Source organism: Oncorhynchus nerka, linkage group LG17 (assembly GCF_034236695.1).
Source record: "Oncorhynchus nerka isolate Pitt River linkage group LG17, Oner_Uvic_2.0, whole genome shotgun sequence".
NCBI classification, from domain to species: domain Eukaryota; kingdom Metazoa; phylum Chordata; class Actinopteri; order Salmoniformes; family Salmonidae; genus Oncorhynchus; species Oncorhynchus nerka.
The window spans coordinates 17,582,347-17,603,391 of record NC_088412.1 but is presented as its reverse complement, the minus strand read 5'-3'; the positions used below and the strand labels follow the sequence as shown (position 1 = coordinate 17,603,391).

General features: G+C 42.1%; 3 protein-coding genes across 5 annotated transcripts; 2 read left to right on the top strand and 1 right to left on the bottom strand.

The window, feature by feature from the left end:
• Window positions 1–227: 227 nt before the first annotated feature.
• On the bottom strand, window positions 228–2,100 carry bet1l (Bet1 golgi vesicular membrane trafficking protein-like). Its single transcript, XM_029685869.2, has 4 exons — window positions 2,019–2,100; window positions 1,591–1,676; window positions 1,372–1,428; window positions 228–1,236 (listed from the first exon to the last, which is right to left on the bottom strand). The coding sequence occupies exons 1-4, from the start codon at window positions 2,035–2,037 to the stop codon at window positions 1,069–1,071; spliced, it is 330 nt and encodes a 109-aa protein (XP_029541729.2). The 5' UTR covers window positions 2,038–2,100; the 3' UTR covers window positions 228–1,068.
• Window positions 2,043–8,026, top strand: ticam1 (TIR domain containing adaptor molecule 1). Of its 3 annotated transcripts, none has more exons than XM_029685866.2 (2): window positions 2,043–2,139; window positions 3,927–8,026. In XM_029685866.2, the coding sequence occupies exon 2, from the start codon at window positions 4,068–4,070 to the stop codon at window positions 6,066–6,068; it is 2,001 nt and encodes a 666-aa protein (XP_029541726.2). In that variant the 5' UTR covers window positions 2,043–2,139; window positions 3,927–4,067; the 3' UTR covers window positions 6,069–8,026. The 3 variants fall into 3 exon arrangements, with proteins under 3 accessions (XP_029541726.2, XP_029541728.2, XP_029541727.2); XM_029685868.2 differs by having other exon boundaries at window positions 2,079–2,183; XM_029685867.2 differs by having other exon boundaries at window positions 2,102–3,472.
• A 2,082-nt stretch (window positions 8,027–10,108) lies between these two features.
• On the top strand, window positions 10,109–20,279 carry LOC115144797 (uncharacterized). Its single transcript, XM_029685864.2, has 4 exons — window positions 10,109–10,992; window positions 11,280–11,332; window positions 11,467–11,555; window positions 13,967–20,279. The coding sequence occupies exons 1-4, from the start codon at window positions 10,118–10,120 to the stop codon at window positions 17,138–17,140; spliced, it is 4,191 nt and encodes a 1,396-aa protein (XP_029541724.2). The 5' UTR covers window positions 10,109–10,117; the 3' UTR covers window positions 17,141–20,279.
• Window positions 20,280–21,045: the final 766 nt, after the last annotated feature.

Sequence of the window (21,045 nt, the reverse complement as noted above, 5' to 3'; positions counted from 1 at the left end):
TACACATTGTTTATTGTAGGGCAAAATCCCGAAGGGAAAAATGGAGGGATGAAAGAGTGATACACAGAAACCTACCATTGCTGCACTGGTATCACACATTTCCCACCTCTAGGGACATAAATCACTAAAGACGTCGACGATCCATATTTGGTGGTCTGGCTCATGGACTAATTGGATCACTCAGATCTGGATAGTGGTAGATTGAGCAAATTATTACTTACAACAGATTTTTGCAAAATCCCATTTAATATCCTTAAAATCTAAATGTCTTGCCATCTCTGTAAAAATCAACCATCTGTAAACTAGTCGACTCCTGATAAGTGAAATGGCTCCATTGGTTCAGGACTGCATTAACTACACAAACCACTGGAGCAGATATTCAGAGCAAGAAAAATTGAATTGGGACCTGTGGAGTTCACACTTATCCGGAGTCGACTGTAGTATCAAAATGTTTATTACACATACATTACAAGGATTTATACAACTCACTGGAAAAAAGGATCATGTTATGTAGGATCATGTTATGTAGTTGTTTAGGAAATGCAAGAACAGTTCATTACATGCCAGGTGCTGACAACTTACAGTTCAGGTAATGTCTTAGAGATTCTACAGTACTTTTGTATACTGCCTGTCAGTACTGCCTGTCTTGGCTCAGTAATGTGAAAAGGGCACTGGGACATTATTTGACACACTGCCAATCTCTAGGGCTATTTATCAATGTAAATAAAGGACTGTCCTGCTTTTAACTGCATCCTGGTAAGGATGAGTTGTTTTTCTGTGTGTGTGTGGGGTGGGGCAAACATTCAGTTTTACATGACTGGGGTCTTAGATAATGTATATACAATGAAAGTTCTCATATAACTGAGACAAATTATATACACATCTGCACATACTGTATTTCATTTAGAGCAGAAGACATTATTATATCGAGAATTGGAGAGGGGGTGATGGGTGAGATGATTTCCTATCCAAAATCTTCACAATAAAAGTTTATATTTGGTCTTTCTTGGTATAACTGAGAGGGAAGTAGCCAGCCACACTATAAAGTTCCATTCTTGTTAAAGCTCTTCAGTTCTGGACCCTGTAGATGAGATAGTAGAGCAGGAAGAAGACAAAGACCAGTCCTACTGAGACATAGCAGAGGATTTTGCGATTGTCTCTTCCAGATCGCACCATGCCAGAGAACCTCTTCACACTGCCAGTCAACAGTCCTGTAGCACTCAGAAAATTGGAATCCTAAAAACAGAAAAGGAAGAGTGGATTGATGAACTTGCTACTACATACATCAGGAAACTCATTTGATGCAGAACTAGACAGCCACTTGCTACAAACAGCTACATTCAGATTACCCTGCCCCCACTCAAGACTTACCATGCCATCCAAATAGGAATTTTGGTCTTCAGTTTCTTTGTCAATGTCGTAGGCAAGCTTTAAAAATAACAATAAATTATTTTATTTACTTTTTTAAATTAAGTTAACATTAGCAGCTAACTTGTACAACAATACTAGCTATGCCTGCTACTTTATTTGGAAGCGGTTGGTAGCACACCGCCGGTAAATTAGATTTAATTTGTCAGTGGTCATACATACCGATTTCAATCTGGAAACTTTGGACGCCAAATTGTCAGCCATAAGCTTGTTTTCCGCGTCCAACATATCGTCAACAGCACCTTGTCCTATCATAACAAGCACAGGGAGTGAATAATATGATATTTACATACGAGCAAGATATCACGTAAAAAAATAACTTAATGCTTACAAACTTAATATATAACTACGACCAGAGACAAGCTAACGTTAGCTCGACAATCTACACATAAAAAGGTCGATAATCTGCACTTCACACATAAAAAGCTCGATAATCTACACTTCACACATAAAAAGCTCGATAATCTACACTTCACACATAAAAAGCAATCTACATACAATTATTTCAAAATGATTAGTCCGTAAAAATGTTAGATTAAGGACATTGGTCAACAATGTTCATTACGAAGACGTGTCACTTAACAAATTACCTCGATTCCAGTCCGCCATCTTGGCTGTTGACGTATCAGCAAATTTACGGAAGCCCGTTGAAACCACTGCGCTGTTTGGATGCAATGACTGTGGGGGGAAGATTATGGCAAAACAGACAAGGTACATGTCTCTTCGCTCTAACAATGGGAATCTTTGTCCACAAGGTAGCCCAGCTGACTATCTAGTTACCGCCTTTCTTTGGATTGGTGGATACATTTCATTCTTGTAATCTCTTTGAATATTTGATTAGGGTTTTGGACGTCAACCGCATGCATTCAATGAAGAGCGATGTATGCTACTAGCCTCATGGCATAAATATGTATAGCCATCTCGAGACAACTCCGATATGAAGTGTTTTTTTCTCAAAGTTGCTGGGATGTCACGTGTCCTATATTTTTATTTAACTAGGCAAGTCAGTTAGGAACAAATTCTTATTTACAATGACCTACCCCGGACACACCCTAATGACACTGGGCCAATTGTGCGCTGCCCTATGGGACTCCCAATGACGGCCGGTTGTGATACAGCCTGGAATCGAAACAGGGTCTGTAGAGACGCCTCTAGCACGGATATGCAGTGCCTTAGACCGCGGAGCCCCAAAATATCAATATTATATCAGTACACTCGTAACAACTTAAGCATTACGAAACTTATATTTGATCAAATAAACCTCACGTAGCAAATAAACCATTCATTATTTTGTTGACCAAAATTGACAATCTCATTGTCCTCTATGGGCTCCCGAATGGCGCAGTGGTCTAAGGCAGTGCATCTCACGGCCGGTGTAGGCCGTTATTGTAATTAATCATTTGTTCTTAACTGACTTGCCTAGCTAAATAGAGGTTAAAATAAAAACACAACAACTTCTTGCTTGGTGGGCGAAAAAACGCAATTTGCTGGAGGGAGCCAGATTTTCCGCAGAGTTGGGCCTCTCTTTTTCTCTTCCTGCTGTAGGTTGGTTGAGACCAGGGGTGTATTCATTACGGAAACCGTTAACCGTTCAAGAACCAAACGGAAGCCACAAAGACAACTGAACAAAACGGGGAGGGGCATACCTGCATTTGTCCAATATAAGTTGTCCGTTTGGAGTAAAAGTAGACGAAACGTTTTGCAAAGGAATCAGCACAAGGAATAGCTACACCCCCAGAAATAAAAATCGTTTCCTTGGTTCGCGGCGTGTAGAGACAGAATGTGTTCTCGAACGAGGCTAAATTCTGAATGCTGTCGTGCCAAAATGGGATGCAACTTTTGTCAAATTGATGTCTAAAGTTATTTTTTGTTTTGCATTTTAGTTCACCCTAACCATAACCTAATTTGATAAGTCAATTTTGACAAAAGCTGTATATTTTCTAGACAAAACCACAGAACGTAATATAAATTCCGAGAATGTAAACGCGATTTATATCACATAATATGTGACCTGGTGGATTTGTTGTTACTCTTTTCCTTATCGGTAAGTTTTACTGTCAGTTTTACCCGTTTTAATGAATGACTGTTGTCGCAGGGTTTACTACTACTTCAACATGGATTATATGATGGTGGTGTAGGCCTATAATTAGACCACTTTCGTGATTTATATCGATCGCTGACATTGCAATTTCTTAAAGGACTAAATTGATGTACCCAGGTATGCGGCCTAGTAGTAGGCCTACATTTACAGCACCACCTAGGATTATGCAAACTTCAAATAATAAGCAGTGTTGCTGCTTTGTCTTATTTAGTGTGAGTAGAATCAATATCGATGCTCTTGGGGACTTTCATTCTAAATAAACCTATTGCATTAAAAAGGCATTGCAGAAGTATCTAGTTTACAAAGCACAATGTTTTTGTCATTTGATATATCAGGATTTGTATGATGTATTTTGAAATGTTTCCAGTTTACTCACATGTTTGTCTCTACATTTCAGTTTACCTGTCAGTGCTTATGTGGAATAAAGTTGATGAATCGAAGATATGATGCTGTCTACACACCATAAGGGATGAAGTAACTGGCAAAACAATGTTGATCTGATTTCAAATACATTAGTTAAGGATATCATCAGAAAGGGATGTTCGAGATGGACAGGGTAGCTCATGCAGAAGATGAGCCCAGAGGAGGGACTGGGTTAGTGGATGCCTTTAAGATCCTCTCTAAGGTCCCATACGAGAGACAGCTAAGCCTGACTTTCAAGTTGGGTGATAGCCTGGCCGAGGAGCTGGTACATGCCATGTCTCTCATCCGCCTCGGGAAGAGGTCAGAGGCACTGAACAAGCTCCAGGCTTTGGGGGACAACAACATAATTGCTAACCATCTGGCTGAAAAGGTGAGAATGTGTGGAGTCAAGTTGGAGGACTTAACAGTGAGCATTGTTCCTTTCCAAGAGTGTACCGTGGGCACCTTAGCAGACCTAGCGAGGATTTTCAAGGTGTTGGCTGAGGAGAGGTTGTGTGACTCATCTCTGAGGGATTTGGCTTACCAGACAGCTCTAGCCACATTCAAGAACAAGAACAGTGGTGAAGAGAGTTCAGAATCAGAATACATACAGATGCAGCTGAGAGAAGAAGCCAACAGGGTCTGTGGGCCTCAGATTGAGGACACAGTTGGGGGGATGTGTTTCCCTAAGGACTCCTCATCAGGCCTTTGCTCCATCCCGACGCTGGACCAAGGGAGCACAGCTTTACAAAAACCAGGCTTTCCCAATCAGACAAGAAGTGGTCACAGTCCGCCGTCCTCCCTACGGGATGACACCTCCATATGTTCCTACCCTTCTCACTTGGAGATCAGTGTATCTGAAACAGTTGGCTTTAAAACAAGCAACACCCCAGCCTCCTCCAATGAGGAGCCATCCCAGCCTCCTCCAATGAATTTGGAGCCCGTACAATCACCTGTTACACATTATGGTACAAATACAGGAGATGAAGGTGCATTTAAATACTTTTCCAGGGTTACGTCTCGGGATACACCACCCACACAAGATGTGCCTAAGCCTGTTAAAGGAGAAATGGACAGAGTTACAAGTGTTGCAGTGTCTTGTGAACACAGAACAGGGTCAGAGGTGAGAGTTTCACCCCTTTCTCCTGGCAATTTCACTCCAGTTCAGACTAAGTTCGATAACCCTGAGAGTCCAAACGCACATTCCATACCATGCCCAAAAAATAACCTTGTGGCTCCCTCAAACAACAATAGGCCAACTTCTCATCCAACTACCACTGAACCAGTGTCAGCAAGTGCTCCATTGAAAACCCCAAATCAGGAGGAGGAGGAGGAGGAAGTGTTTTTCTCCTTTGTCATCCTGCATGCAGCAGAGGATGTGGATATGGCTGAGAAGTTTAAAGAGGAACTAGAGTCTATAGTTGGTGGTGAAGGAGCAACCTTCTCTCAGGACTTTGCCATCCCAGGCAGGAACACCCTCATGTGTGTGGAGGATGCCATCAACAATTCAGCCTTCACTATTCTGATGCTTACTCGCAACTTCAACACCCGTCTGCTGGAGGTAGAAACCAGTTCTGTGCTCATGAATGCCATTGAGAACCTGCACAAATACAACACTGTCATCCCTTTTCTGCCACAGGAGAACCGTATGCCCCGAGAGAACATGCCCAAAGTTCTGAGGATCTTTATTCCGTTAGAGGAAGGTAATGCCTTTGAGAGAAAGGCAAAAAGGGCCATGGCTCCAGCAAGGATTGCTAAACAGAGGAGGTTGTGGTTGAGCGAGCAGGCAGTGAGGGCGCAGGTTAGGAGACAGGAGAGATTACGACTAGAGGAAAGGCTTCAAATGGATTTAATTCGTGGTCAGGAGACGGAAAGAATGCAGAGATATTTGTTGCAACAACAACTTTCCAATCAACCCTCGACTCCCGCAATGCCCCACTTTACTACTGATCCATTTTTAGGAAGTACACCTAGAAATGTGTCCAATATGTCAGTGACACCACTGCAACATGGGTGGAGTCACCCACCAGGAAACATCCACATCCAGAATGCTCGCTATATCATGTTTGGGAATGACTCTAAAATGACTGTCGGACAAGGAGGGGACAGCAGTGGGGATGAAGAGGACAGGTTCTAAATTGAATATGATGTAATAAAGAAGAGGGTTAAATGTGGTCTTGTGAAAGCTAGTTATTCTGGAGTAATCATTTAGGAGTATATTACACTTTTGGGACAGCTATCCTGTTTATTTTCTTCTTGATGGCCATTTTGTCTATTGATGGTGTTTTTGTATTGAGTATGATCATAATTCAATGTTACATTAGTTGATTACTTAAACAAATAATTTCTGATGCCCTGTTCCATTTATGTGAAAGTTCTCATTTTGAATCAACTGTCATCGCTTGCAAAAGCTGTCATTTTAAATCTGGAGACAAACGTGCAGTCTCAGGTACACTGAGAATGAGGGGATTGGTGCAAACTGGTGAATAGGTAATAAGATACGTTTGTTGTGGTTTAATATAATTGTTTCTCTTTTAAAATGATGTGTTTTTTTTTCATTGTGTTCAATTACTTCTGATATGTAATGAATACATAAGGCTCCAGTTCCTCTTTTCACCTGAACCTATTTGTTGATACTGTGTTTAACTAACAAGGCCAACTATGTTTGGATCACCAATAGAGCAGCATAAAGGAATTCAAGCATGATTACATTTTATTCAATCAATAGTCTAGAGGTGCATAACATTTGATATAAAATACAAACAACAAAGATTTTGATAAATGCAGAGTTGGTAGAAATGTCAGTGAATGTGCATGGGTAAAACATGTAGTGTATGAGAGAGCAAAAGAAACAAGAAGTTTAATGTAGTCAGACATGTATCTGTATCTGTTTTCTGATTGTAATAACCTTTACAACAGGTTGGTAAAATACATTTATTTTAAAATACTGGCTAAGGGAATATAATGTTCTTGAAGACTGGGGACCTCCATTGGCAGCCCGGCAGGGAGTAGAGCGGATGCAGGCTCACTAACACACTATTACATGACTCCTTTTCCCCGGTCATGCACACATGATTTGGGCCATGTTTGTCCCAGCTATGCAGTCTCCATGTGGGTTTCATGGGCCAATCATAGCACCATCTCTCCGGTCGCATACATTTACATTTTACATTTAAGTAATTTAGCAGACGCTCTTATCCAGAGCGACTTACAAATTGGTGCGTTCACCTTAAGACATCCAGTGGAACAGCCACTTTACAATAGTGCATCTAAATCTTTTAAGGGGGGAGGGGGTGAGAAGGATTACTTTATCCTATTCTAGGTATTCCTGAAAGAGGTGGGGTTTCAGGTGTCTCCGGAAGGTGGTGATTGACTCCGCTGTCCTGGCGTCGTGAGGGAGTTTGTTCCACCATTGGGGGGCCAGAGCAGCGAACAGTTTTGACTGGGCTGCGCGGGAACTGTACTTCCTCAGTGGTAGGGATAGCATAGTTCTGTCATAAGAGTCCAGGAACCTCTCGATTGGGTAATAAGTTCCCAGAGATCCCACCACCTCCATGGAGCCTCTGTGAGTGATAGAAAGGCAAAGTCCAGTCCACAAACGCAGTAGTGTCATAATAACCTCTAGGTTCCTGTGGAGGGTACTGTGGCTTCATCCAGCCCCAGGATCCATGCAGCCCACTTCTACCCCCACAGTGCCTCTCCCGATGGCTACAGCCTAGCTCGGTCCAGGACCAGCCCAGAGAGCCAGCTGTACTGTACCCGTCCTCCAGCTCCCTCTGGTGCCTGCTCCTCCTGGCCTTCCTGTGCTGGCTGAAGTCCCCCAACAGGAAGTTTCCCAGGTGGGCTGGGTGGATGCCCCAATGGTGGCCCTTCCAGTCCTCGTAGCGGCCCACCTTGATTTATAGTTTAATACAATTTTGACTATATATATATTTTAATACATAGGTTATACAGCCAATACCTAGTTTAACTATCAAGGATAAAGCAATTACTTATTTCCAATGATGGTCCTTTTATACAGAACAAAAATACAAATGCAACATGTAAAGTTTTGGTCCCATGTTTCATGAGCTGAAATAAAAGATCCCAAAAATGTTCTGTACACAGAAACATTATTCATGTCAAATTTTGTGCACAAATTTGTTTACATCCGTTAGTGAGCATTTTTTCTTTGCCAAGATAATCCATCCACCCGACAGCTGTGGCATATCAAGATGCTGATTAAACAGCATGATCAACACACAGGTCCCCTTGTGCTGGGGACAATAAAAGGTCACTCTAAAATGTGCAGTTTTGTCACACAACACAATGCCACAGATGTCTCAAGTTTTGTGGGAGCATACAATTGGCATTGAATGTTAATTTCTCTACCATAAGCAGGCGCCAACGTCATTTTAGAGAAATTTGCAGTACGTCCAATCGGCCTCACAATCACAGAACATGTGTAACCAGGCCAGCCCAGGACCTAGACATCTGCCTTCTTCACCTGCGGGATCGTCTGAGACCAGCCACCCAGACAGCTGATGAAACAGGAGTATTTCTATCTGTAATAAAGCCCGTTTGTTGGGAAAAACTAATTCTGATTGGCTGAGCCTGGCTCCCCAATGGGTGGGCCCAGCTCCCAAGTGGGTTGGCCTTTGCCCTCCAATGCCCACCCATGGCTGCGCCCCTGCCCAGTCATGAACTCCATAGATTAGGACCTAATGAATGTATTTCAATTGACTGATTTCCTTATATGAACTGAAATTGTTGCATGTTGCGTTTATATTTTCGTTCAGTATACTTTACCTTCACAAAGCACTCGTTTAAGGACAGGTTGTGCCTCACGCTGTTCCTCCAACCTTGGCCCTGAGCCCCCGACCCCCGGGCCTTGAAGTAGGGGAACCGCTCCTCCATGGCCCTGTAGATAGAGGCTAGGTTGAGCTTCAGAGAGGAGGAGGAGAGGATGACTTTGGCGATCAGGGCGACATAGGAGAGTCAGGGCTTTGTAGAGGGATCTGGATCTCCATGTATTGTGTCCTCTCCCTCACGAGTTTTGTTTCTGTCTGAGGGCTCGGACTGAATGTCACCTGGCAGACTGGCTGTTTCTGTGGGGATGTCCTCGCGAACAGTGCTGAGGTCTGTCTTGAGGACCTCAGTCTTTACTGGAACAGTGTCAAGGTCTCTGACTGACCCTGACCACAGCTCTTCCACCTCTGTCTCCTTGGAAATTACTCCACCTACCTTTACCTCTCTGAACATCCATTCTACTGGCTGTAATTCTAACATCTCTTTCTCTGTGTCCATATCTGTTTGTTTGTCGTGAATTTCAGTTGTCAGCTTTGCAGTACAAGAGTGTCTTTAGAGAGTATTCCTACGTGCTGTCTGGTATTAGTAGAAAGGCATTTCTGCTTTTGGCCACCTGTGGCCACCTGTGTTTCTTGTGATGGTTTGATCGGTTTGAGTCTTTTATAGCTACTTTCTTCTTAACCACATTCAGTCCCTGCATGATTTGGGTTGGGCATGCAACATCCTCACAGATAAAAGGTACTCTGATGAAACATTCATCATCAAAAAGGAAACTGTACATAGTGAATTCTGATAAGATGCTAGGTGGTCATTGTTTGCCATTTTGAGTTGCACAATGGGGTTAACCCTTAAATAATGTTATTTCTGATAAGGCAAAGTATGTTATGTTCTGCAGAGTTTTGGACATTATGAAAAAAAAGGCTTTAAATATTTGAAACATTTTGGGGCGTGTTGGCAGTTAACCTGAAGTGTCTATAAGGAGCATCATCTTCAAATCCAACATGTTTTATCCAGTATTTATTACATGATTAACCCTTCAACCCTTATTAGGAGAAGTTGAAGAACATTACTTTCCACATAGGAGACAACAAACTATCATAGAAAACGTTGTTTTGGTTCGAATATAGTCTTTTGTGAAAGCACACACATGAGATCTGGTTCTCGGACTCGAGATTAGTTGGAATCAAATAGGGAAGTTAGTTGAAATCAGCCTATAATTCCAATGCATTACTATGTATATCATTGTTGTAGTGTCTCAAAGAAGAGGCATTGAGATGATGTGTTCTCAGTATTCTCCTGAGCCCACACTGCATAGTTGAAGTCCCTTCTGACCTATTTATAGTGCTGGCCCTTGCTACAATGTCATCTGTAACTCGAATCCATCTGTTTAGTCACAGCATGTTGAATGTCAGTTGCCAGAGAAAAGCAGAGAACTCGGCTCTGCGATTCCCCTTCACTCTGTCACTAGACAGCCCAATGGAGCCTTCTGCAGTCGAACCAATACCCACCGCGGTCAGCAGCCTCCTGGGTGTCCCAGGGCTTATCACCTGGGATGGGGATGAGGCGAACGACGCGGAGGTGATCGGTGGCATCAGGCCCAAGTCCTCTCCTCTCCCACGGAGAAGGAGCGCCAGTGATTTAAAGGACTGTGAGCTCGAGCTCACCCCATCCAGCTCTCGGAGAGTGTCCTTTGCGGACGCCCTCGGCCTAAACCTGGTGAAAGTGAAAGAGTTTGACTCGTGGGACATAACAGTCCCGCTGAACTTCAATGCCATGGAGGGAGAGACAGAGGTAGAGGAATACTACTTGTCCTCATTATACACTCCGTCACCATCCCAAGAAGCCATGGTCCTGAGAGTTCAGGAGCAGAAGCTAGAGCTGGAGAGCATTGAGTTACTCTACCAGACTACAATACTAAGGGGGGTGGTCCGCGTTCTCAATGTCTCCTTTGATAAGATGGTGTACATCCGCACCTCGCTGGATGCCTGGGCCACGCACTTTGACCTGCTGGCAGAGTACATTCCAGGGTCCAGCGATGGAGACACTGACTGCTTCTCATTCAAGCTCACCCTGGTGCCCCCCTTTGGGGAAAAGGGGGCCAGAGTGGACTTCTGTCTCCGGTACGAGACCCCTGTTGGGACTTTCTGGGCCAACAATAGTGACCAGAACTATGTGATGTTTTGTCACCAGAAAATCAAGGTCGAAAAAAAGTCGAAAGAGAAACCAGAAAAAGACAAAAGCGGGCGCAGGAAAAGCATCCTGAAAGCCATCAGGTGAGGATGGTCAGATTAATCAACAGGTTTGTTTTGAGTGTCGATTGATGGAATGATTGAATGCTAGTACTTTTTTATCAAACTAATAGAGGGGTTATGTGTGGTCCAGTAAAGTGACAGCTGCACAATGCTTTCATATTGATATTGCCTCACCTTAACATACACCCTTTTTATTTCCTAAAGATAAATAAACTGACAGTTTATTATAAAATGACGATATTACAGTAAATGTTGGACAATTGTTGTTGGGGTCTTTTTGCCCGAGCTTTCATTTAATTTATTTACAGTCATGACTTTCCCTGTGATGAAAACTGGTCGTCAACCAATGCTGAATCTTCAGGTAATCGTTCATTGTACTAAAACATTCAAAAGTCAAATGACTCAGACGTACAGCGGATAAAATCAATTAGATGAAGTCATTAACTAAAACCAATTACAATAAATCCTGAACTAATGTCAATTATTCCTCTCTAGACGTACACCACCGTGGAGGGAAGATGGCTAGTGTAAACACTTCTGAGTCTCAGTCAGGAGCACTCCAAGATGATCGTCAGAAACTAATGGTGAGTAATACCTGTGCAATTTGGATTTCAGAACATCTAATGATGTCATTTATCTAGTGTTTTCTTACAACATAAGCCTTGTGATACATAGATTTACATAACTTTTACGTAACTTTTTCAAATGGGCCTTTGCAGGGCTTGTAAAGGACACTGGGTCTCGATGAGACTCCTTATTAAAATAAAGGTCTGATTAAAACAAATATATATATATATATACACAGTACCAGTCAAACATTTGGACACACCTACTCATTCAAGATTTTTTCTTTATTTTTTACTATTTTCTACATTGTAGAATAATAGTGAAGACATCAATACTATGAAATAACATATATGGAATCATGTAGTAATCATGTAGCCAATCAGTTGTGTTGTGACAAGGTATGGGTGGTATACAGAAGATAGCCCTATTTGGTAAAATACCAAGTCCATATTATGGCAAAACAGCTCAAATAAGCAAATAGAAACGACAGTCCATTACTTTAAGACATGAAGGTCAGTCAATCCGGAAAATTTCACGAACTTTGAAAGTTTATTCAAGTGCAGTCACAAAAACCATCAAGCGCTATGATCAAACTGTCTCTCATGAGGACCGCCACAGGAAAGGAAGACCCAGAGGACTTCTGCAGAGGTCTGCTGCAGAGGATAAGTTTATTAGAGTTACCCACCTCAGACATTGCAGCCCAAATAAATGCTTCACAGATTTCAAGTAACAGACATCTCAACATCAACTTTTCAGAGGAGACTGCGTGAATCAGGCCTTCATGGTCGTACTGCTGCAAAGAAACCACTACTAAAGGACACCAATAAGAAGAAGAGACTTGCTTGGGCCAAGAAACACGAGCAATGGATCATAGACCGGTGGAAATCTGTCCTTTGGTCTGATGAGTCCAAATTTGAGATTTTTGGTTCCGAATGCCGTGTCTTTGTGAGACGCAGAGTAGGTGAACGGATGATCTCTGCATGTCTGGTTCCCACCGTGAAAAATGGAGGTGGTGTGGGGGTGCCTTGCTGGTGACAATGTTGGTAATTTATTTAGAATTCAAGGCACACTTAACTAGCATGACTACTACAGCATTCTGCAGTGATATGCCATCCAATCTGATTTGCGCTTAGCGGGACTATCATTTGTTTTCAACAGGACAATGACCCAACACACTGACAGGCTGTGTAACGGCTATTTAAACAAGAAGGAGAGTGGTGGAGTGCTGCATCAGATGACCCGGTCTCCACAATCACCCAACCTCAACCCAATTGAGATGGTTTGGGATGAGTTGGACCACGGAGTGAAGGAAAAGCAGCCAACAAGTGCACAGCATATGTGGGAACCCCTTCAAGGCTGTTGGAAAAGCATTCCAGGTGAAGCTGGTTGAGAGAATGCCAAGAGTGTGCAAAGTTGTCATTAAGGTAGAGGGTGGAAATTCTACAAATGAACTTTTAACAAGGCACACCTGTTAATTGAAATTAATTTCAGGTGACCACCTCGTGAAGCTGGTTGAGAGAATGCCAAGAGTGTGCAAAGCTGTCATCAAGGCAAAGGGTGGCAACTTTGAAGAATCTCACATTTTAAATCTATTTTGATTTGTTTAACACTTTTTTTGGTTACTACATGATTCCATGTGTGTTATTTCATAGTTTTGATGTCTTCACTATTATTATACAATGTAGAAAATAGTACAAATAAAGAAAAACCCTTGAATGAGTAGGTGTGTCCAAACTTTTGACTGGTACTGTATGGATATAAAAAAAAACAAGAATAGTGATTTTCTTGTTATTGTGGCCTTCAAGGAGGGTTTAATTTAGTTTAATTAAGGGTTTAAAGAGGGTTTAATTGAGTTACTTTTGAAATATACATAGCATGGTCAAATGCTATGGTTAGGCTTAAACATTTTGGGGTGACCTCTGAAACAAGATAGTGTGAACCCTGTTGCTCTTTCTCAATATGTCATGTGATCACTGCTGTCTGAGCACTTAGGGTCATTACTTTAACATTCTGTCCTAGTTGCATATTTGACACTTGAGGACATACAGGTTGTGTCCCCGTGAAAGAGTTAAATGCCAAGTATTTATACATGTTGCTTTACAGGAGCTAAGAGGGGTCTTACATGGTCACATGAGTGACTGAGCTATACATTGCATTGGTAACACGCTCTCTTTTAAATGTATATTAGTCTCTCGTGAGTCGAGACAAACAAACACATTATAATGTTACTGGCCAGAGGCCAGTGCTCATGTGAGATTTTGTTCAGGGGCCAAGATTAAATGTATATAAATATGTTTTGGCTTAATCATGAGCTATATTTAACCTGAACGTGCCTCTCTAGATATCATCCTCACCAAACAAGCCTAACCATTGAGGAGGCATTGTGTGGGAAAGATTAGCTGACTCTATCCTTCTTCTTGTTTGACAGGTTGAGAGCAGCCGGAACTCCAGCAGAAGAAACCGACGAAAGGCAGCACGATTGGCGAAGGTGCGGGACTACTTCACCCAGAGAGAGGATGAGACCCAAGAGAAAGAGAAGGGAGCAGTGGAACCATCACAGATCCCACAGGAAAGCACATTCCCACAGGAAAAGCTTTCAAATGGGCCTGAGGTACAACCACTGCCACCACAGGGCAGGAAAGGGTTTGGGATGCAGGCAACAGATTCTCTGTCTACGTGCAAACTGTCTCCTGGTATCCCAGACAGCACGTCTTGGCAGGAGTCAGTGAAACCTGAGAAAATAGACCCAACGTTCCGATCAGCCCCATTAGAGCTGAGAGGGAAACAGGCCTCACTGATCCCCAGCAGCAAGTCAGATTCAACTGATCAACCTGCTGCTGTGAGCCAAAATGGTGATACGTCTGTTTTCAGTGTGGAGGGAAGTGCTCTGATGCAGATGGAAACGGAGAAGGGTGGATCTGCCATCAGCACAGACATAACACATTCAGATAACATTGTCAGGTTGGAGAACAGCACAGCAGGCCCAGTCCCAGGCAGCCAGACCAATAGCTTTATGTTTGGTAATGTTGTGGCCCCACCATACTGTCAGGGGTTTGGTAGAGTGGAGAGTGGGAGTCCGAGCTTCACCCATAGAGGGAATCGAACAAGTGGTCAATTGCATGAATGGGATTCAACAGCCTACACAGCCCAGAGTTACCCATCCACAGAGGAAGTAGAAACTCACTCCTGTGTTTCAGCTGATACTCGTGGAACACCTGATGACAAGCCTGTAGATCAACAGGGGTCTCTTAAATCAAACCCAGAACACTTCAGCTCTGGATTAAGTACAGAAAGAGAGTCTGAACCTAAACGTCTGTCAGAAGAGGCAGGAGGTCTCCTCGGGACTCACACTGCCCTGAACACTGCTGCTGCTCTCAGGGCACAAATCCTTAATGTGAACTCAGGCCTCCAGGGGTCTGAGGAGAACATTCTGCCTCCTCAGAACCAGATGCACCAGGACAGTAAGCTTTCACAAACACAAACCCCATTACCAAACACAACACCTTCACAAACTCCAGTAGACACAACACTTTCACAAACACAAACCCCATTACCAAACACAACACCTTCACAAACTCCAGTAGACACAGCACTTTCACAAACACAAACTCTGATAGACGCGACACAAGGCAGTTTCCTACAGTCACAAACTGAAATGGGGTCAAAGCATATCTCTGCTGAGATGACTCTGCAGGGGGCCAGTTGTGGATATGAGAGACCTGATGAGTCAGATGAAATGGAGAACCCTCTCACAGATGAATGGTCAACAAGCCCATTCACAGAAATAGTAGACACACCTATAGCCATGCTAGAGCCTGTGGATGCTGACCTGAAAGTTCACACTTCAGAGACCGAGGAAAAGATCACCACTGAGCACCAAAACTTTGCTGTGCCCCGCACGGACACACTGGAGGAAGAAACCAGTGGGACAGCATTGAAAGATGATTCCATTGTCATTAAGGAATGGACATCATTGGAGAAATTAATGATGAGAAAACAAACAGATCAAGTGAAGGATGAACTATCATTTGAAGTGTCAAACATTTTATGCAATGAAGAAAACCGGCATTCTATTGACAACGAGGATTATGATGATGTAGATGGAGAGATGTCAAACTATGTGAGGTACGATGATGATAAAGACACTGACAAGGGCTCAAAGTTCAAAGAAGAAGATATTCATAAGGAAGTTGAACTGGTAATGATGAACAGTAAGAAGTATTTAGTTGCTACAAAGAAGGAGATAGACACAAGTAATGGACAACCATTTCTAAAGAAAGATCGAATAGTAAAAGACTGGGAGGGGACTGTGGAAGAGGAAGACACGATGGGGGGATATGTGGAGGGGGACGAATGGGAAATAGAAGAAGAGGAGATAGTTGTGGAAGAGGAGATGGTGGTTGGGACAAAGGAGTTGGAGGAGACAGGGGAGGTGGAGGAAACAGAGGAGGAAGTGGAAAAGGAGAAAGAAGAAATTATGATACGGGAAAAGATAGAAGAAATGGTGAAGGAAGGAGCGAAGGTGGTGAAGGGAGAGGGGGAAATGGAGAAAGAAATGGAGGAGGTGGTAGTTGAAGAAGAGATGGAGGATGTTAAGTGGATAGAGTGGGAGGAAGAGGAGATTGTAGAGGAAGAGGAGGATATTGTAGAGGAAGAGAAGGAGGAGGAAGAGATTGTAGAGGAAGAAACTGCAGATGTAGAAGTAAAGGAAATTGTAGTAGATGATCAAAATGAGTTGATAGACGAGTTTAGCATGAACATGGACAATATGAATGAGGGTGAGGGTGGTAAGAGCACAAATGTAAAGGTCACAGAAAAATCTAGCCCAGTAGATAATACATTTATGACAAATGAAGTGTCAAATCCTTGCCACAAAGAAGGTATAAATGACGTAAGGCTGGACACCAAGCATCCTCGAGGTGAAGAAATAGAATCTATCAATGGAGAAGGGGAGACCTGCATTCAATCGGATACATCTGTCAGTGGGCAAGAGGGTGAAGGGGAGACATGCATTCAATCGGATACATCTGTCAGTGGGAAAGAGGGTGAAGGGGAGACATGCATTCAATCGGATACATCTGTCAGTGGGAAAGAGGGTGAAGGGGAGACCTGCATTCAATCGGATACATCTGTCAGTGGGAAAGAGGGTGAAGGGGAGACCTGCATTCAATCGGATACATCTGTCAGTGGGCGAGAGGGTGAAGGGGAGGGTGAGGAGGACCATGCTTCCACAGAGTCTCTGTCAGAGGATAAGATAGAGCTGTACATGCGCAGTCTAAGGGCAGTGCAGAAGCTACGAAACAAGGACTTAGCCTTGAGTCTTGGGAAACGGCCCTCCATAAGCAGAAGAGGCAGCAAACCGTCCATGACGTCCATCAGTGAGTCTGTGGATGAGGAGCACCCGAGCAACCAGGAAGATCAGCCAGACACAGAGACAGTGGAGCATCAGCCTACAAGTACACTGCCCCTAGTGGAGGGAGGGCATGATAGCACCAGGAGCAATATAATGTGGTGGAGAGAATCATTTTCTTGGCATAATCCCTCAAAAACACTGTTATACACCATCCTGTTTGTAGTGTTCTTTTTTGCTGCTTACCATTAGGACTTTCTGGTCTGTTTTAGACAGGCTGGTTTGTCAGGGGGAGAAACAGCCAATGATAATAAATAATACAATAGGTTGAGACCTGTGAAAGTATATTTCAGTGTCTATAAAGTGCACGACAATTAAGTTTCATTATTTGTCATTATGCCTCATCTCTAAATATAGCCTCTAAATAGATGTTAAACAATATAATTTAAGAAGCACGTGCAGTGGCTGATAGAGAAAACAGACCTGGCAATAAGAATAGGCTATAGATAGTCTTGACCATTTGGGACCCGTTGGCAATTTCGCTCAGGACAGGTTATAGCCAAGACTTAATCAATATTTTGTTTTGTGTTATTTATTGATATGGATATAGCCTCTGCGTGATGGGATTGTACAACGTAAATGGTTTTAACAAGTCTTCTTACAGAGTGGAATTCATTAATACAACAGTCAAAATGCCAAATATAAGGCCTACAGTCTGTGCTCCCAAATACTGGAAAAAGTGTGATTCATTAGTTTACATGATCACTACAGTAGCCCCACGCGGCTATACAAATGTATTATGCAATAATATGGCCATTAAATAACACACAACAGCAAGGCATATTCAGATAGTGGAATAAGCCTAAGTCATGTTTACTTTCTATTTTGCAGCTCAGGCGGTTTTTCTAGACAAGGCTCTTCTGTGTCTTCCATAGTATCATTCTCAAACAAGTCATTTTCTGAAGCCCAAGCCTATAGTATGCCATCTACTGATATAACGTCATTATCGAATTGCGTTCTAAAACAAGCTCTAGACATTTATTTTGGAAATGAAACCGGAAGCTGCAAAGCATTTCTAACGTCTGGGCTAGAGTTGCTTGATTGACTAGTTAACTTCGACTAGCTACGTTCGGTTCATGTCCTTTGCAGATGCCACATTCCTAACAAAGGTTTGTATACATAAAAAAGATCTGTAACCGAGTAAAGGGAGACGTAATGTAAGAATTGATAGAATTCTTTGTCCCAACATAGGGTTTGTACATTTACAGATCTAATTTAACAGTTACGTTCCATGTGAAAATATATTTCAGTGTCTAAAGTGCTCCACAACTACGTTTCATTATTTGTCATTATGCCTCATCTGAGACTACATGTAGATGACACAAATCACAAAAGCTAACCATTTTTGGTAAAATGATGTGGGTAAAAAGTAGAATAATAAATGTTGACACCAAATAAAGACTTTGAATTCAGTATATTCCTCGTTCTATCCAGATTTGATCAAAATAAATGTATATATTTTTGAACATTCTTATTGAAATTATATTAACAGGTGAGTGTGTTTTATAATTAACTTATGAGGGTCAGTTAGTTTAAGGCAGACCCTTCAATAGAGCACACAATATTATTTATCCAATATAATGTTTTGTGACGTTTCTTCATAGTGACTATACTAAGGTTGAATCTTGTACAGTACGCTGTTTGTTTGAGCACAAATTAGTTCAAAGCCCTGTGTTCAAATAACTGTTCTTGTCTATTAATGTTCTGTATTATGTCATGTTTCATGTTTTACGTGGACCCCAGGAAGAGTAATGGGGATCCTTATAAAATACAGAATACCCAGTTACAAGGCTGTGGACCATTGCTTGGTGTGGTTACTGTTAACTTTTATTGCATTATTTTATTTGGTGCAAATGAAGCTGATTTTAGATGTATTTTGTACCAATACCTCCAGATTCATAATAGCCATGTACAGTATGTTAAATATGGTTAACAAAAATTGTTTATGAATCTCTTTTTCTGATAATATACTACAGTCAAACGGTCATTTCCTACAGTCTTTCAACAAATAAAGCAAAAATAAAACCTAACATACTATAATTGACCACCATGCATACGTACAGTACACTTGAGACACAGGGTAGCCTAGTGGTTAGAGCGTTGGACGAGTGACTGGAAGGTTGCAAGTTCAAATCCCCGAGCTGACAAGGTACAAATCTGTCGTTCTGCCCCTGAACAGGCAGTTAACCCACTGTTCCTAGGCCGTCATTGAAAATAAGAATTTGTTCTTAACTGATTTGCCTAGTCAAATAAAAAAATTAAAATGTAGAACACATCTGAACATTTCCCACAATGTGACTTATACTGTATGCAGAACTGTTATGATGAAGCAGGGGCAGACTGGGACCATAAATCGGCCCAGGTATTTCTGACACTGTCACATGGGCTGGTCCACTAAACTATTTTAAGCCGGTGCATGTGAAATGGGACAGCAGCCCCTTAGCCAAATAATGATAATTCTGCACCAGTGGAGGCTGTCAAGGACTACCGACTGGGCACAAACTGGTTGAATCAACGTTGTTTCCACGTGATTTCAATGAAATTACATTGGACCATTGTCGAATATTCTTTGAATTGACATCTGTGCCCAGTGGGTAGTGAGTGGCGTTGTATTTAAGCAGAAATTTAAGTCTCTAATATCCCAGTGGTGATTTGCTCTCATCCAGGCTTTTTAAGGCTTTGTAATGACACATATCTTTCCTGTACTCTGGTACCTTCTTTAAATACTGTATTGGGCCTACTAAAATCTGTCAATCTGCCATTGAGCAAGGTAAGCAAACCCTAATTGAACCAGGGTCACCGTCAATAACGGCTGATTCCTGGCCGTGGCCCCACTCTCCAAGGGTGTCTCCAGGGGAGTGGGATATGCCTACATCACATTTTCATTTCACACCACACACTTGTACAGGTTACAGACTTGTACGTGTGTGAAAAATGACAAATATAAGCACCCTTATTTGACCTTTGACCTGTAGAAGCCCCCAACTCCCCTGTGTGAGGTTTACTCTTGGTAAATATACAGATTGGTATGGTTAAACATTTGAGAAGTTATGAAAGGGGTGCATACCTCACAGTAAGATTACAACGCTATCATGTGTCAATGTTAATGAACGGTTGATAGGGAAAACAGAACGTCTTAAAACCATAGTCCACTCCTTACTCCCATCAGCTTTAGACAGCATTGTCTTGAGATTCAAACGGTGTATATTTGTTTTTCTGGTGTGTCAATATGTCTGTCTTGGCTGTGGTCGGATAAGATATATACTCAGGTGCCTGGTTCTTATCTGTTGAAATGTTTGTCCTTCCCTTTAACAATATGAATAAATTGACAGCAAAAAAACATCTTCTTTCACACTGTTCACCCCTTTGTGGTTTCTGATTGCATTCACATAATCAATATTTTGTCACTGAACTAACAGTAACATACACTGACTGTACAAAACATGCTCTTTCCATGACAGACTGACCAGATGAATCCAGGTGAAAGCTATGATCCCTTATTGATTTCACTTGTTAAATCCACTTCAATCAGTGTAGATGAAGAGGAGTAGACAGGTTAAAGAAGGATTTTTAAGCCTTGAGACATGGATTGTGTGCCATTCAGAGGGTGAATGGGCAAGACAAAAGATTTAAGTGCCTTTGAACGGGGTATGGTAGTAGGTGCTAGGCACATCGGTTTGAGTGTGTCAAGAACTGCAATGCTGCTGGGTTTCTCCACTCTAAAACCTAAACTACCCAAAGGACATCCAGCCAACTTAACACAACTGTGGGGGTGTTTTCACATATAGTCCTCTTTGAAATAATCAATCTCAGTCCTCTTTAAAGTGAACTCTGGGGTAAAAAATAAAGCTAAAGAACTTGGTTGTCTTTGTATTCACACTAACCTTGCCTTGGAATGAGGACTCAACTCTTTTGGCAGTTCACTTCACATTTTTTGAAATCTGAGACCTCTTTGCATTCACATTGCTATGTTTATAAAGGAAACAAGAATTGTTCTAACATTCACTCAATGCACTATGGGTAAAAGTACAGGACAAGCCCTTCCATCAGAATGTGTTAATCGGAAAGTTAGATATATCCATGTACATTTTGGATGC

Excerpts from the sequence above, each read along its gene's own strand:
- LOC115144797 (XM_029685864.2), top strand. The coding sequence starts at position 10,118 with ATGTTGAATGTCAGTTGCCAGAGAAAAGCAGAGAACTCGGCTCTGCGA. Across the intron at positions 11,333-11,466 it reads AACCAATGCTGAATCTTCAG|ACGTACACCACCGTGGAGGG; the intron begins GTAATCGTTCAT and ends ATTCCTCTCTAG. Across the intron at positions 11,556-13,966 it reads ATGATCGTCAGAAACTAATG|GTTGAGAGCAGCCGGAACTC; the intron begins GTGAGTAATACC and ends CTTGTTTGACAG.
- ticam1 (XM_029685866.2), top strand. The coding sequence starts at position 4,068 with ATGTTCGAGATGGACAGGGTAGCTCATGCAGAAGATGAGCCCAGAGGA.
- bet1l (XM_029685869.2), bottom strand. Across the intron at positions 1,429-1,590 it reads AAGTTTCCAGATTGAAATCG|CTTGCCTACGACATTGACAA; the intron begins GTATGTATGACC and ends TTATTTTTAAAG. Across the intron at positions 1,237-1,371 it reads ATTCCTATTTGGATGGCATG|GATTCCAATTTTCTGAGTGC; the intron begins GTAAGTCTTGAG and ends TTCTGTTTTTAG.